The sequence below is a fragment of the Ciona intestinalis genome, chromosome 2, assembly GCF_000224145.3.
Source record: "Ciona intestinalis chromosome 2, KH, whole genome shotgun sequence".
Taxonomy (NCBI): Eukaryota; Metazoa; Chordata; class Ascidiacea; order Phlebobranchia; family Cionidae; genus Ciona; species Ciona intestinalis.
In genome coordinates this window covers 5,761,088-5,778,297 of record NC_020167.2, presented here as the reverse complement: position 1 = coordinate 5,778,297, position 17,210 = coordinate 5,761,088, and the positions used below count along the sequence as shown (strand labels likewise).

General features: G+C 35.5%; 3 protein-coding genes across 3 annotated transcripts; all 3 read right to left on the bottom strand.

The window, feature by feature from the left end:
* Positions 1 to 2,468: 2,468 nt before the first annotated feature.
* On the bottom strand, positions 2,469 to 4,772 carry msxb (msxb homeoprotein). The gene is given in 5 exon segments (NM_001032496.1): positions 2,469 to 2,974; positions 3,150 to 3,316; positions 3,646 to 3,950; positions 4,353 to 4,545; positions 4,655 to 4,772. Coding segments are annotated over 5 exon segments (984 nt in total). The 5' UTR covers positions 4,662 to 4,772; the 3' UTR covers positions 2,469 to 2,662.
* Positions 4,773 to 7,032: 2,260 nt separating this feature from the next.
* Positions 7,033 to 13,574, bottom strand: LOC100185430 (glutamine--tRNA ligase-like). Its single transcript, XM_002131066.1, has 14 exons — positions 13,442 to 13,574; positions 13,002 to 13,253; positions 12,526 to 12,726; positions 12,056 to 12,256; positions 11,559 to 11,745; positions 11,060 to 11,247; positions 10,424 to 10,647; positions 9,888 to 9,969; positions 9,329 to 9,472; positions 8,987 to 9,072; positions 8,082 to 8,247; positions 7,585 to 7,811; positions 7,338 to 7,530; positions 7,033 to 7,208 (listed from the first exon to the last, which is right to left on the bottom strand). The coding sequence occupies exons 1-14, from the start codon at positions 13,550 to 13,552 to the stop codon at positions 7,158 to 7,160; spliced, it is 2,313 nt and encodes a 770-aa protein (XP_002131102.1). The 5' UTR covers positions 13,553 to 13,574; the 3' UTR covers positions 7,033 to 7,157.
* Positions 13,575 to 14,628: 1,054 nt separating this feature from the next.
* On the bottom strand, positions 14,629 to 16,474 carry LOC100179114 (PRELI domain-containing protein 1, mitochondrial-like). Its single transcript, XM_002131178.3, has 3 exons — positions 16,302 to 16,474; positions 15,767 to 15,992; positions 14,629 to 15,049 (listed from the first exon to the last, which is right to left on the bottom strand). Exons 1-3 carry the CDS (start codon positions 16,397 to 16,399, stop codon positions 14,735 to 14,737), a joined length of 639 nt encoding a protein of 212 aa, XP_002131214.1. The 5' UTR covers positions 16,400 to 16,474; the 3' UTR covers positions 14,629 to 14,734.
* Between the last annotated feature and the right edge of the window lie 736 nt (positions 16,475 to 17,210).

The window sequence follows — 17,210 nt, the reverse complement described above, 5'->3', positions numbered from 1 at the left end:
CTGGATCCAGGATTCGAAACCCGGATTTATATTATGGCTACCGAGCCTTTGAAGACCGTTATAGTAAAGACGGGATTTGGTTTATTTTTCATAATTCGGGATTTTTCTTTGAAATACGACTCTTCAATTACCAACGACAATTTTCCGCTTCGCAGGTTGCAAATATTCATCGTAATTTGTCATGTGTGAACTTCCGTCAAATGAAAAAGCACAACATGTTTGTTTACCATCGCTAGATTGAAATTCGTACACATTAAGTGTACGTTTTTGTGCTAAACAAGGTTGTGCTGTGTGCATTATCTTTTACAAAGAATATTACAGAACTATAACCGTAAATTCATTTTTTGTTAAAAATACGATTATTAATTATCGGATATTGTTTGCTGAGGGTTTCCATATTACACAACAGTGCCATATATTCTATACATTTTAATTCATGTTAAAAAAAACTACCGATCCAATTTACGCGTATGCAAGCAACGCCTTTTTTAGCGAAAATTTAACTCCATAGTGACGTCACAGACCAGCGCGTTGCTACGTCACAATCGCCATAAAATTGTAGTCGACGAGGTTCGAATACCTCATTAAAGTTAACTTACATCGTCCAACCAAAGTCTATTATAATAACAGTTACCAATGATAGGTCATTAAGCTTGGGAATTGCTTTGATGGGAGCGCACTCTATCATTATTTAAGACTTAATGAGTGTTTCTAAACAGCCGGGCGCGCGAACGTACTTGCTTTCTTACCAACGACAGTACATTGTAAATGTGTTTCTTGTGACCGGGCTTCATAATTAAAAGCCCGTGATATTATATAGTGGTACAATTACAAAACATGCGAAAATTAAGATCTTACTTTATAATTCCACGATTAAAACGTGCGATTCTCTTTCGTAGTTATGAGTGTTACGTCACAATTGTTCCTTGTATTCGCTTGTGACGTCATAATGAAAGTTCAATTCCAAACCACATCATTCACCGGATTAGCGTCGACACGTGACCCAATTACGTCATCGAGACACGCATGGATGATTTCGAATCGCGACACATGTGACGTCACACCTCGTTGGCCAATCACCGAGCGTGCATCCTACACACAGGAAGTTCTAATATGACGTCATAATATATGTTAAATGATTAATTATTTCCACTAAAAAAATCGAATTCAAAGGAAAAAGCCACAGTTGTCTGTATGACGCATAATGCCCTGAAAATCCAACTTCAAAAAAAATACACCGCCATATCTGTTTCGTATAAAATTTTGACGGGTCGTCTTTCCTAAAGTACAGAGGACAGCGGTTCAATTTGTCGTCTTGAGATAAAAGTAATCTGCCGTTTACACGACTTCAAACACTCTAGTAAACACCACCACGTCAGCGTACGTTAGCGCAACGTAACTTAGCGTTGACGCGTTACAGACCCCGTGTTTCGTCGACCAAGATATTCTTGTTGGTTTGTACTTTATGAAAAAGCGGTGAAAGAGTAATCCTGATTAAAAAGCGAAGCAGTTTATACGTTGGGCATATAGTACTGTGGGGTTAGATCGGACACCTTTACCACATTAAACGTCCAAATAGCAATTAAACAACGGTTTATGGAAGTCGTGAGGATACGGTCAGATAATTCTTTGAGATAATTCTTCCTTTTGTTTAGTACCAAAACGGAGTAGAATGAAAAAGTGTTCTATCTTTTCCCACCCTACTACATTACTTTTAACTTCACAAGTTTTTTAATGAGGAAATGTCGACTGTGGCCTAAATTTTCAATCCCAAGGCTTGCCTTGTCGTAGTACTTCACCCAATTATGAAATAGAATATTTTTTAAAACTTCGTAGATTACTTGATGATTTTAAAATGTAGTTATTTCATGTTTACCAAGATTACTAATGTGTATCAATCAAAACAGTTAACAGTCTCCAAAAACTTACGAACGAATATTTCTGTCATCAAAAAAAGTTGTGTTAAGACAAAAATGCACTTTTTATTATTTAATAGAGCGTCCATGCCACAAAGGTGCTAGAAATAAGCACATATAGGTCAAGCTTGTCACCTAAACGGTGAATTCCGCCACCGTAACCACAAAACATGATTTCATAGCTATCATCCAAACCGACAAATTAGGTTTAATAAAAACTTCGCCATGATCGTTTCCAATTGGCCAATTTCAAAACCGCACTGTGACGTCACAGATAACGATAATAACTTAATGATTGGTCACTTTTGAATTTAAAACATAAAACAAAGGGAAGAAATAGTAAAGTACGAGAAGATGGGACACATTTTTATTCTATTTTCTTGTCCCATTTGGTTGTAAACAAAGAACATTTAAAGAATTATAAAACCACATTCTTAACTCCCACACACCGGTGTAAACTATTAAAAAACGATCATGGTATTTGGGTATATTGTGCTTAAGAAGTCCTATCTTACCCCATAGTACTATAGTATACGAAACTTTAACAAGCTGTTTTTACAGTACGATAGTTTATTATTCGTGCAAAATAAAGCTCTTGAGAATATAACATCAGCAGATTTACAACATATTCAAAATCGCAAAAACGTTTCTTTCGGCAGTAATAACTGTTTGCCGAAAACGACATCTAAAAAAGTGAAGACAGCAGCTTAAATATTCGCGACAAAAGAAAATACTGAAATGAGGAACTATCGACTCTCAGTTGGGTAGTAGGAGATAGTCGCTGGTCGATGACAACGACTCTGGGCAAAGTTTGAAAATGCGTTTAGGCTCGGCGATGCTGTTACACCTCGGGCTAGTGGCCCAGTATGCCCCAATCGCATTGCTGGGTCTGTGGGTATTCCTCTTACACCGTAACCGGGGTATAAGGCGTGAGGTTTTGTGGGCGGTTGTAATAAGTCAGTATATGCTGCTGCTGCAGCAGCCAGCTTCACTTTTTCAAACTCAGCTTCGTGAAGACGTTTTGCTTTAGCGCGACGGTTTTGAAACCAAATTTTCACCTGAAAGAAAAATAATGATATTTAAAGATTAGGTTTCACTAAAATTAGGCTTATATTACTGATTATAATATGGCCCTTTTTATATACGCGTTATATTTATAATAGATTCTCTACTCGGATTCTGGACAAATGCACAATTTATAGCTAAATGCTAAACTATTTATTTTAAAATTACCTGAGTTTCAGATAATGCAAGAGAGGCAGAGAATTCTGCACGTTCTGCTATAGAAAGATATTGTTTGTCCTGAAATCTTCGTTCCAATGAAAGTAGTTGCTCGGTGCTGAACGGTGTGCGGGGTTTTCGGTTTGGTTTGTGTTTACGAAGTGAACATTTAGATATACCTGCAGAAAAGATAATAGTTATTTTTTGTAACCGCTGGAGTTATGAATTACATTGAGGCTAGCCCATGCTTTCATTCTCTTTTATCGTCCTTTTTGGTAGTGAATAAACAATATTTACAGGAATATATACCGGTGTCGTCACGACTCTTAAAATATTGTTAATATTTAATATAGTATTTGGAAATAGGAGTTATTAATATTCCCTAAGAGTAAATGTAACGAATAAAAATGCGTTTTTAAAAACTGTTGGACTAAAAAATTTATAAACTGCCTTTGCAAACTAACGATTTAAAATAAGATTCTATAGTTAAACGCAGAGTTTTACTTACGGAAAGCATTCGGTGACGTCGGAATGACGTCATTAGACTTCGGCGACGTCGACTCGTAACTACAATCATCAGTTTCTGTGACGTCAGACCTGGTGGGTGACGATTCCTTTGACGTTATAGCTGGGTAATCGAGTTGGGGCTTGGGGGGTGAATGGGATTTACCCCACATAGAAAAAGGGTCAAAAGTTGGGTTGTAACTTGTGAAATATCCGGAAAAATAAGGTTTGTGTTGAAGGGAAGCATCTGTGGATTGGATTGGAGGTGTCCGGGTTTTTCTTTCAGGTTTGGAAAGTAGGAATTCAATGCTGGAATAAAAGTTTGAATTAAAGTTTCCGTAAAACCAAGGAAACTAAGTTAAAGTGGTCTAAGGGAACCAGCGAGGAATATATATAGTTAAATGGGTGGGGGAAGACGGGACTCTTCCTTAGGGACACCTTTAGCACTCAATATCTAAATATATTAATCGTTTTTTAAACAATTAACAGCAACGGTCCACAGGAGTCATAAGGTACGGTTTGTTGGGACAGAATATTGAATAAAATGGGTGTCCCATCTTCCCCCACCCTTTACTATACAGCTAAACGAGTTAAAATGTTACAATAAAACAATTAGACAATGCATTTAGGTTATGCAGTAACCTTACTCGCAATGTTTCAAATCGTTAAAAGATAAAACATATATGAATCGCGCTAAACAAAACCGCTTACCTAAAATTAAGTTTTTCCTTTTTAATTTTTTTCGGTGGATTTTCTTGTGTTTCTGAATTATTAAAACTCGAATCTTTGTCGTGGTTAATTGACTCTTCCTTAGGTTTTGGTGACGTCACTGTCGATGACGTCACTTCAGGTTCGGATACACATTCCGACAATACAGAGGATTGAATGCGATCGGATTCGTTTACTGCAACGCAAAGATGTTAAAAAACTAATCTTAAACCACAGGTTACATTATCTGAGTAATATTATTTACCATAAGTGTCTGAAAAAAATTTATACAAATATTTTCTTACCTGTCATTTTTAATTTAAACTCTTTTCAATTTTCTTAAAAATTTCTTGAATATTTTATTTATTCTTCAATATTCTAAAATTTACGAACTACTCGTCTGAGGGATGCTTCTCTCAATATGAACTGCTTCAACTAAACTCCAGAGATTATGTAAGCGACTATCCTCTCCCGCAGATCGCCATATTTTTTCTCCCGATATTTCCCCATTACCCCCAATTATACAGCATCCTTCAGTCGCCAGCGCGCGTTCATTAAATCATAATAAAACGATTTTCTATTATAACAATACAACGACTTGGTCACGCTTCGGCCGCGGCGATTACGTTCCCTCTCTCTCTCGTCTCCGCTGCTCCAGTCTGTTTGTTTAAACCATGTTGTTACACTTAATCTTCGTCACTTTTGTCGGCGCGTTCGCTTTCATCGACGTTACGGGGATTACCGGCGGAATTATGAGCGTCCCGAGCCCGCCGGAGCTCCAGCCGCGACCCGATCCTGCTCAGTCGCCATTTTCAGATTGCATCTACACCGTCAGTGCCAGACAAAATTGGAGGATTACATTTTAAATCCGACAAGCTCTCGGCTCGTCTGCAGCGCCGACATTAATTCAAATTAAAACTTTTGTGTTTTTAATTGAACATTCATTGTATTAATCCCGTATCTCCACACATCCGAACTTGAATAATTGAAAAACAAAACAAAAACTGAGTCTAAAAAAGTCACTCAAAATCATTAATAAATAACAACAAATACGAGAATTTTAATATCAAATGTGGAAGCTCAAAATGATTGCTAGGATTTCAGGCTTTATTAATAGAATCATTCAAATAAAAATTCGCACGGCGAACATAAAAAATTAATAGTTTTAAAGATGCAAAAACTGATTGCACACAATTTGGTGTTTGGTCTATATGCTAATATTTATTAACAACGCTTATTATTTTAATTAAGCTTTACTGTTATGTTTGTTTTAGCTTTTTTATTTGGCTCGCTCCGAAACAAGTTCCCACCAATTACTGTTGTTTCTAATAGTGATCTAAAGGCCAACGAACTCTGTTTTTTTGTTTGTTTGTGAAATTAACAGTCATCCGTAACACACTCAACATTAATAATCAGTTGCTGCGTGCTTCTAAGTGTACATCATGGGTCCCATTAGATATTCGGGTCATAAAAGTGAATTACTGTCTCGGTCCGGGACCCTGGCAACCATTTTATGACGTCATATGCTGCCAGTGTCATCGAGTTAATTGCGATTTTGGGCGACAGCACGCGAGTGCACCAAATGGGCATTATGACATCATAGGCCCCAGACTATTGTTAAGTTACGACACCGTCTTCGTCGACGTCGCGGTGTTTCAAAAGCAAGCGCTCGCCGTCACGTCGAACAAGAGGCATTATTACGTCACACTTGCTAATGCCTAATAAATATGTTTGCAGCGACGCAAGGCGATTCTTCGTAATTTTATTGCCCTGTTTAATCACTGGTAAATGGACATCGGTCTGCATGGACTTATAAAAACAGTAATTGATGTGCACCAACTAAAATCTTAAGTATTGGTTCATATTGCCTCTTTTTAATATAGTAGGGCGGGGGAAGACGGGACGCCATTAGAAAATATTATCTTAATATACTGTTCGTGTTTTAAACAATTACCATCCGTCTATGAAAGTCGTAAGGATGCGGTTTTATAAATCTTTGAAAGTTCCTTTTTTACTACCAAATTGGACAAGAAAATAGAATGAAAACGTATCCCATCCCCCCATCCTACTATATCTTTTTTTAATGTACGATTTTTAACATATTGAAATGTAAAAGGTCGATCAACTTAATAGAGTACGGTGATTTCCATTCGTTCAGAGCGGCCCAATAAACTACTTTATGTGGTAAGTTAATAAAAATTAACAGTTGGTAAAAGTCGTGTTTTATACGGAAATGGATAAAGTTTAGACGACTTATAAAATAAATTAATTTACCATTTCCAAAATTCATTTCATTTTATTGCTCGTCGTTCTATTCTACCGCGCAATAAATATCCTATTTATCTCTCTGTGACGTCACAATATAGTCGTCACGCGCATTATGACGTCGAGTGTAGCATGTCTCCTTAATAAATGTTAGCAGCGTGTGGTAGCGGCTTTACCGCTGTGATTTTTTATGAGTGTTCCACCTCCTATTGTAGAGGACGCGATCTTCGCCGCTTATTTATCGGTCGATTATGACGTCAACAATAGGTTATTATGCCGAAATCTTTCCGCCTTCGTAGCTTTCATATAGGTGGTGGGAAACTTGGGGAGATTGCGACATCAATGCGTAGTGTGTGACGTCATTAGATAAGTGACGTCATTACGAAATTTGTTACGTTATAATAAAAGAAACAATAAATAACATGTCATAGATTTTATTAGGTCACCGCAAAAATTCCCCTAAACAAAAAATATCTTCTGGTTTGTGCTACATACGATGATGTCATAACTACGTCACAAAATGACGTATACGCGACCGGAAGTTCAGTTTTTACCGGGGTCCTCTTTCAGTGGGATGGTGCGGTTAAAAACAATCTGTAAAAAAAACAAAGTGTTTGTGCTGTGTGAACACGTGAACAGCGGCGATTGTGACGTCAGAATGATGTACCCTTACGTCACAATCGCCGCCAAGAATAAGTGCACAGTGTTGTGACATATATATACCTTGTTATCGTTAGTATCGGGATCCACACAGAAGTAACCAAGTCGCTCGAACTGAAATTTGTCGAAAACTTTGGAATTTTTAACCGACGCTTCCACCCTCGCAGCAGTGTTAACCGTCAGTGTATTGGAGTTGCAATCCGTCACAAAACCGCCTGGAACCACTGCTGGGTCCTCCGGGTTTTTGTGCTTAAATCTGTGATGAAAAACGTGTTAAAATTCAGATGAAAAAATATATATTTTTCCTTACAATCTGCTGTACACGCGAATCTCGCATGCCAGACTGCTCGTTGCTGACACCCAGTGGATAAAAGCTTTTGGTTTCGGGGATTCTTCAACCGATTTACACGTCACAATGAGCTCAGTGACGTCACCGTTGTCTCCTTTCACTGCTCGGTCAAGCGTGAGAACCAAACCTGCATGACGTAACCCGACGCTCTGATTCGATGCGAACCTCTTGTAGTTTTTGTCTGCAATCTAAGAAAAATGCAAGAAAATTTTTATTTTTTCTTGTAGTAAAAAATTCTTGTAGTTTTTGTCTGCAATCTAAGAAAAATGCAAGAAAAAGTACAGAAAATTAAATTTGAAATTAAAAATGTCTGTTGAAAATATTTTTTTAAAGATTTTAATGTGTGTCATAATTTGTTTATTTTCAATTATTCTTGTTTTGGTTAATTTGATTTTTGCTATTATATATGAAGAAATAAATATAATTTATCTTAACACTTGTGAAAATAAAAATCTTACATCCATGAAATCTGTTCTTTCAATATATAAGGACTTGGTGAGGTTGGATGAATGATGTCCTCGCGATTCATCAGCAGGGAAGTTGGGAACTTTGATCTCGATTGATCCCTCATCACTTGGGAAGTTGGTGATGGTGATCTTGAGAGGATCCAACACGGCCATCACTCTGTTGTAGAAGAAAGATTAAGATTCTGTTACTTCTGCTACCAGGCATAATGTGAATAAACTTTCAACGGTTATTCTGGTATGAAAAGGCGTTTATTTCCAATGTTTTGTCTGTCATTACTGTTGTGTTCTTGGGTTTGTATTGAGACGCCAAATTGTAGAATGAAAACTAAGGCGAGCACACACGTATATAAAGGGAACTAAATTGCAACATAGCGACACTAATTACTACATAACTACACAACTAATAATGAAACACGCTGACTACGGCACATTGCACAAGTCACGTGGCTAAGGCATGCCAGTGCCTTTCTGTCGCGGGTGTGCTCGGAGGCGGGTCCATAACAATTACGTTGAATTCTTGTCGAAATGCATACGAAGCGTCAGAAATACACTACGTTTTTATACCAATTATTTTTTTGTCTTATTTTTTTTGAAACTTTGATGGTAATTTTAGCCAAGATTTGAGTATCGCTATCATACAAATTTTTGCATAGGTATGGCAGGCCTTGCTGTAACACCTTAACCATAAAGAATCGACGGAGCGACCAATTAAATAAGATTTTAATCGTAATAATATATCTTTTTTATTTTATTTGAAACAACCATATTTTCACCTATTATTTGTCGCTTTGTCGAGTTTTTTTTTTCATTTCTTTATTGCCATATTCAAAGGGACAAATAGACGATGTTAGTAATATTTTGAATAAAATAATTTCACTACTATGTACTTCACATACCTTGGTGCTGTGTTGTTAAGAGTTGTCCTCACGCATGACTCCAACATGGTGGGTTCCAATATACAAAGATTGCCAGTTACCCCAACCTGGTGTGTAAGAAACGCATATTTATTTCTAAGCATTCTACAAATTTAGGTGGATGTAGTATATTAATATCAGACATTATAAACAGGCCATCAGAATACACAACAAAATACAGTAAAATGCAAAATGATGCAGAAAAAATACACAATATTGCAGAGAAAAATACAGAATAATGCAGAAAAATACAATATTGCAGTAATCATGCATTACCACTGAGCCACAAAGAATTAATCTCATTTTTTGACTTGTTTCACTCACCTTGGCACAGAAATCGTTCAACGCCTCTGGAGGAAATCCTCTTCTTCTAAGAGCAGTGAGAGTAAAAAGTCGAGGATCGTCCCAATCCCTCACAATCCCTGCATCAATCAACTTCTGAATCTTCCTCTTGGACACAACTGTGTACTGTGGATAATATTAATATGAATACATAACATAGATTCTATTCAGAATTTTTCAACATCTTATCTGGTATGAAAAACGTGGTGTAAGGGAATCAACAGCAAAACCACAGTTGTTAAACCACGCTATAAATAAAAATTTTGAAATAGAGTGTCAGTAAAAAAGCGTGGCTGTTTCACCCAAAAAGGTATCTGGTGCTATGAAAACGTAATCAAGTCTAACGTCTAACCAATTGTATAATAAAAAGATATGCATTTTGCCCTAAATGGTATCGTTAGTTTCTTATTCAAAAAATAATTGAATGAACATGATTTTTGTAGCTACATATCTAACTAAACAGTAAGAAAGTCTTCCATTTAACATAATTATGACAAACAGTAACACACAGGGGAGTAATAACTTCAACAGCTGAACTTACTTGCAAATTAAGACGCCCATATTCCCACTGCACAGGACAATATACATCAACCGAATTGCACAACCAAAAGTAACTTGAACGCCTGGAAAATACAGTTTGGTTAACATTAACATGCATAAAATAGGTTTATATTTTTTGTTTTACATGCATAAAAAGCATATTTGTTTTTCATGCATGAAATAGGTTTTCAAATATACTTTTCAGTTGTTATTTTATAAAAACATTATCTATAATGGCCAAGATATACTTAGCCAAACTTAAAAACAGACAAAACTCAATATACTGAGCCAAACTTAAAAACACAGACAAACTAGGTTACCAACGGCTGACATTACTAGTAATTTACACAGGAAGTTGCAAAACATTAAAATAGAAGTAAAATCTACTTACATTTAAGAGCATGCATAATGAAACATTTGTAAAAAAAACAAGAGGGCTAAAATTTTTACCGTTTAAACTTGTAAAGTAAACTGTCATTCAGGAATGTCTTCACAATTTTTTAAGTTAAAAAGCAATACATTTGTCAATAACTTTACCTGGCTTGGAACTCCTTCGTGCAAAGAGAATGAGAAATATGTTCTAAACTATCGCAGAGGCAATGCGTGAAGTCGTAAGTCGGGTAGATACACCATTTATCCCCAGTTCTATGATGAGGAGTAAATTTGATCCGATAAGCGACGGGATCTTGTTTTCCATCCTCCATGATGTGTTTCATCCGGATGGTGGTGCTCCCTTCATCCAACTTCCCCTTTCTCATGTCCTGGGATGAAGGGCTTAGTTAATTAAAGAGCAGAAGGCAATCCATCTAATTTTACAGAAAGATCTTTTGAATATAAATACACTCCTGTTGATTACAAACGACTTGTACAAGCATTTTTATAAACAAAATGGCAAAATTGAAATCAAACACGATCATTTACATCAGTATATATCCAAATATATTGATTGTTTTTTAAACAACTAATAACGGTTTATGAGAGTCATAAGGATACAGTTTTAGAATTATTTTAATGTTCTTTGTTTACTACGTATGAAACAAGGAATAGAAAGTAAAGGTGTCCTAATTCCCCCCACCCTACTATATATGTCAAGCTGTGTGGTAATAATAATACTAATGTCACACCATTTTCAATCCTTCAAATGTAAAAACCTAACCCTCACAGCCCAAATACCTCAAAAAGAGCAAGAGATTCCGAGATTGGTCGATTCCTCCATGGAGAGGGTGGAGGGTTAATTCCTTTGATTTCTTCATATTTCTGATGACAAGCATAAGCCAAGTCCTTCTTGATAAGCACAACAGCAAGGTCGTATAACTCTTGGAAATAATCTGATGCGTGGGTCACTTTGTAAGGGGTGTATCCTGTTGAGAATAAAATATTAAAGTGTATAAGAAATAAAAAAAAAAATAGAAAAAAGGAAATAAAATTTGCTAGTAAACAATACTTCTGTTCCGACAATATAGTATCTTACTATTTTATTCTAACAGTATTCTACAAAACGAACTTGTAAAATTCATTAAAACTATTTTTTTTTGCAATTTTTTAAAAAATACAAAAAGAAAAAAAGGAAAAGGTTAGGTTTGAACACTATAACGATACTAGTTTGGAACACTGTAACAGTACTGATTGCATACCAACAAAAACACATGTTTGTAATCACTATTTGACATACCAAGCCACTTAACCATTGCTAAAATCCCGGTGAAGAATTTTTCTTCCTCTTTTTCTGGGTTTGTATCATCATATCTAAGGAAGCAGATTCCGTCGTTTGCTTTCGCGTAACCAAAGTTAAAGTTGATCGCCTTGGCATGACCAATGTGAAGGATTCCATTTGGCTCTGGTGGAAATCTCGTTCTAACCTGTGAGAAAATACTAATAAATGTTTTTGTATATTTTTGTAGGTTTACAATTTACTGGCAGCTAGATTAAATATTATTTTCAAAACAAACTATTGCTTTAAAATAGTAATAATAAACATCTTTTTTGGTAAATACACTTTTCCCACCAACATTTTAAAATATAGCCCATATAACCAATGCACCCTATCATGTTCAAACTGCATCAGTACAAAAACCAAAATTACCAAACAAGCTGTTCATGCTTTGCACTTACTAATTTTTGCAAACGGTATTTATAAAATAAGAAACAAATCAATGCGGTAACTCCTACCTGCCCTCCAGTGATTTTAAGATGTTCCCCCATCAATCTCATCGTGTTATCAGTGATTACATAGCCTTCAGTTTTATAATTTTCACCCGGTTTGTGGAATTTTAAAGCAGCTCCTCTCAACTGCTCCATCAGACTCCTATCCTCCCATTGTTGCTCCTCTTCCTTCCCACTCTTGCTCCCACTTTTTTCCTTCTTCTCTTTCTACAAAAGAAGTTATAAGATGTTTGACGAAAACATACAGACTTTTGACCAACATTTTCTGCCTGAGCGGCAATTGTAAAATAATTTCTTTATTCACCTTAAAACTTACATAAAAAGTTACAATAATTCAGTAACTTTCAAAGTTACAAGCACGGGTAAGTATTTTACAACATAAAACAATTGAATTAAACACTTTACTTACAAACAAAACACACAAGAGAGCCTTTTAGAAAAACTGCACAATTAATGTAGTAAAAACAAACACATACCTTTCCTTTAGCTACAGGTCCAAAATCTGCCTCAGTTTTTGGACCAAGCAAATCTAGAATCTGCATATCAAGCTCACTCTTTACGATTCGTCCATCGGCAAATTTAAGAAGTTTTCTAGCCGTGGCCAAGATTTTTCCAGTGTTAAAGCGGTAACGTTGGCTTAAAAGCTCAGCTTTATTTTCGTTCACCAAGTTTTCAATCTGAAAACATATTTTTTAAGTTGCCTCCTTTATAAAGCTTGTACTCTCAGTCTTATCAATTGAGCCAATTAAGTCCTAATACCATATGCCCCAAACAATAAGTGGAAACTTAGACAGGAATACTCTTGAATTATCTGTGCTCCAATAATCAGTAAACGCATTACAACCAATGAAGTTCGTTTTACCAAATATGTGTTTAACTACCCCTGCTGCTTTTTAAATAGTTCGACACCTATACCTAATACCCTACAAATTTTTACATCTATTATACATACCACTTCCTCCACTTGTGCGGGAGATATTTCCACCCCCACCCCGCTTGCATCGGAGAACTTTTGCTCATCCACAGGTATGGAGGGATTGTTCTTCAGATAATCAAGAGCGCAACTTAACTGGATCTCTGTTTTTATTTTCTTGCCCGCCACGAACTTAACTATGACCGGAAGATGTTCTTTGTGTTTCAAACGAGTGGAGATTTGGTAAAGAAGACCTCCAATGGACTTGTCAACCTCACAGGACTTCTTTGCCTGAAAACAAAATCATAATTTTTTATCATGAATGGGTGAAACTTATGTATCCTTACATGACTGTACTATAACTGTCCTATAACACAAATGTTCTGTTTCTCACATCGCGGGCCCACTCACACATTGTGTGTAAACCTCTAAAATATGACATTTATTTAAATATTGCAACACAGATGTCTACCACTTACCAAATCAATTGCTTCCACGAAAGTAGCTGATACATTCTTGTTTTTCACTGTTTCCTTTGCTTTTTGTTCAGTAAGGCCAACAGAAACAAACAAGTTAGCTAAATCAGGCATTATTCTAATATGTCCGCAATAAATATCTACAAGAACAATAATAATAAATAATATCTTTAACAAGAACAATAAATAAAGATCCACAACAAGAACAATAAATAAATATCCACAACAAGAAGAGTAAATAAATATCCACAACAAGAAGAATAAATAAGTATACCTACAACACAAACAATAAGCTGAATCAAACAGTCACATTATGGCAGAAATGTGTATAGTTATATATAGGCAGAAATGGGCAGAAATGTGTATAGTTATATCAAACTGAAACTGTTTAACCACAATTGTTAATTGTTATGACCAATTTTAAATATCTTTACAGATTGCATCATCTGTTTGGACTGCTGCTATGTGTTCTAGTGAAACCATATACAAGCGAAGTTTTAAAAAAAACACCACCACTACTTCGTGAACTACATTTTCTATTATATAAATTCAAATTTGTGCGAACCGCTATTTATACGAAATATGACAATGATGTAATAGCCTGTGTTCATACATTTCCGATAAACAAATTACAGATCTGTTTACAGTTTGACGAACTGTTTGTATTATGGGTGTTTTAATTTTGAACACCATTGTATGATATTGCATCAGAAAAAAAACGAAGTTTACTTTTCCTCGCACGTGTACTACGTCACAGATTGTAAACATCTTTCATGACGTAGTAGAGAAAGTAGGCGTTGAGTTATATAAAAATCGTATACTATTTATAATTGTGGGGACAGGAAAGATCGTTTGCTCAAAAATCGATGGTAAAGTATATTACAGCGAAACTACCGTCCGTGTATGATTACTAAACGATAAAATGACCCATGGATCCGTATTAACTGTATGAGTATGTTTGTCAACCAAATGCCTATTTGTTGCCGTCAAATCAATAAAATCGACTTTTTAAACGACGACTCTTTTAAGAAAACGACCGTGGATAATAAGTGCTTTAATTAAAACTTTAATTGTTTTTTTCCCAAACGTTCAACACCTTGTGGGGCTAATGCTGCACTTTGTATAATGGGTAAACACACAAAGTACCTAGACTTTAAATATTTTACACTATGCAGTAATTAAAAAACAGCTTTCACAAAAGAAGATTCATTTTTATTGACATTTTTGGTCAAGTATTAAAAAGTACAATATAATAGATACGCTTGAATTTTTTAGGAATTACATTGGAACGCAAAATCACAATGACTTATCAGTAACAATCTTTGTCATTGAGGCGATGTTAATTGCTTTAAGTTTGGCTTTGTCCTTTGCTTCTTTTATCGAATCCATTGCCCTCTCCTTAATATGCCTGTTGCTTGAATCCCCTGCACCATTCATCACGGTTTGGTAACCAAGGAAAGCCTTCTTTGCATTAGATCGCCACCTGGTAATGCCAAACTGACGGAGGACACGTCGAAAACCTGTGAGGGAAGAATCGACCCATCCCTCCCTCCTCACTTCTGTTACACTTGGATCAGATGTGGGAGCAATTGTCAGTCTCTCCTGAACATCCTGAAAGTAGATGGTTGTTCAATGAATCTTACTTATATATTAAGGCTAAACGCGACACAATACAGGTGTTCTGTTTCATACACCTCGCGTGTTGTGCTTGTTGCATTATTACTATCTACTTTAAAACCCTTTCCAACCAAACGTGCTTAAAGCCTGTATTATTGGACAGTTTTAGAATATAAAGGTGTTGTCACGAAATGCTGATATTGGAATTGACATTTTGCCATGAATTCATATAAAAAGATATTTTGGGCAAAGGGGATCTGACATGTAATAAGATCCATACCATGGCAATAGAAGTCCAGGAAGTGGCATTAGTTTGTTAAGATATTTTAAAAGTGGTCAACTCTGTCAGAAAGCAGGGCTAGGTTAATAATTTACATTTAAAAACAGGTAGTGTCGTTCATACGTTCACACTACTACACACACGGACACAGACAATAAGTTTGTACATTAAATGTCTCCTTGATGATTGGAATGAAAAAATAAATATAAATATATGAATGCAACTTACTTTATCCTCCCGCGTCCGAAAAACACCAATCTAATAACACGGTTCTTTAAACACCTTGTGCCAGCATACGAGTTGCCAAGTTATTATTTTGTGGGTGATTATTTATAAAGGAGGATTTTTTATGTAAGGCTAATAATCGATATCTATGTAAATAAAAAATAAACCAAAAATATAAAAAATAAGCAGAACATATAAATGCATACCATCATGTTAACATAAGAGGTATTCCATGTGTAGACTGTCATTTTCTGTTCAGCTGGATCCACAACAGATTCTTCAACAATGTGAACCATACTTTTCATGTTGGATTTAAACACCATACTACCCCATGCTGGAAGGGGGTTTGTTTTGCTAAGCAAGCGACGTGTGTATAATCGGCCGTTCGCTAAAAGCTTTCGCTCCAACACATCTTCAGTTAGTACATGGGTGCTGAAAGTAACAATAACAAATTGTATTATTCACAAAAAAAACTTTTTTTATGTATAGGATATATGTTTTAGTTTTCATATGTTTATGAAAAGGATGAATCATGCATATGATAACATCCTGACAAACATGAGACGTCGTCATAAAATAACAATGTGACTGTTTAAATAGTTTTTACGCCTAGTATACTCTACTGTTATAAAATTGACTTATACCTTTTGGTTAAACCTGGAACTTAGAACTTTTGGTTACCCTGGAACTTAGACCTTTTGGTTAAAACGCAACACATTTTACATAGGAAGCTGTGTTTACCTGTATGGGTTGGGGTATTTCTTCCAAAATCCAGAAACAACATCTGACCAAGAATTGGATAAGAAATCCGAGAGTGCGGCATATTTAGATAGATCCATGTTGAACTATTCTAATTTAATTAATTATTTATATGTAATATCTACATTACTAAAGAAACTATTGAACCAATGCCTGTGAAGGTAATATTACATTGTTTTATAAAATTCTGAGCCTACTTTTTTACAAAATAACATGCAACGTTTATTTATTGCATGCAATTCCTGATCAGCTAGGTACAGTCCTTTCAAATACAGTATGATGTTTAAAAACATTCGTACACCCTGAGACACATTGCGTGCATTACGATCACCAATACGTGCCTAACACCAAGGTGATCCTAGAATACAGATATTTTAGCGGCCATTTTCGATACCTTCTACTGGTACCACTAACCTAAAATTTGGACACTGTACCAACTAGACCCCAGCGGTACCGAATCTAAAATAAAAAATAAAAATTTCGAAAAAATATTAATTATGAATATTAATATTCGTCATAAAAACATATTTATAGAATTTTCTCCCGATTCAGCTTCGAATATGTTATAGCGCTACGTAATACCTAAAAATGAAACATCATTTTTTTCAAAAAAGTGCGGGGAAGGGTTCAGAATACAAACAAGTATGGTCATAACTTGAATCATATAAATATTAAATTTTCGATTTTTTTCGCGAAAATATAACTTACGCATACATCTATGTAGGTCACTAGCATGTTATCCCCATCGAAAAAATAATTATTTTTTTTTTTAAATTTGAATATTAATATTCGTCATAAAAATATATTTATGAAATTTTCTCCCGATCCAGCTTCGAATATGTTATAGCGCTACGTAATACCTAAAAAATGAAACATAATTTTCTCCAAAAA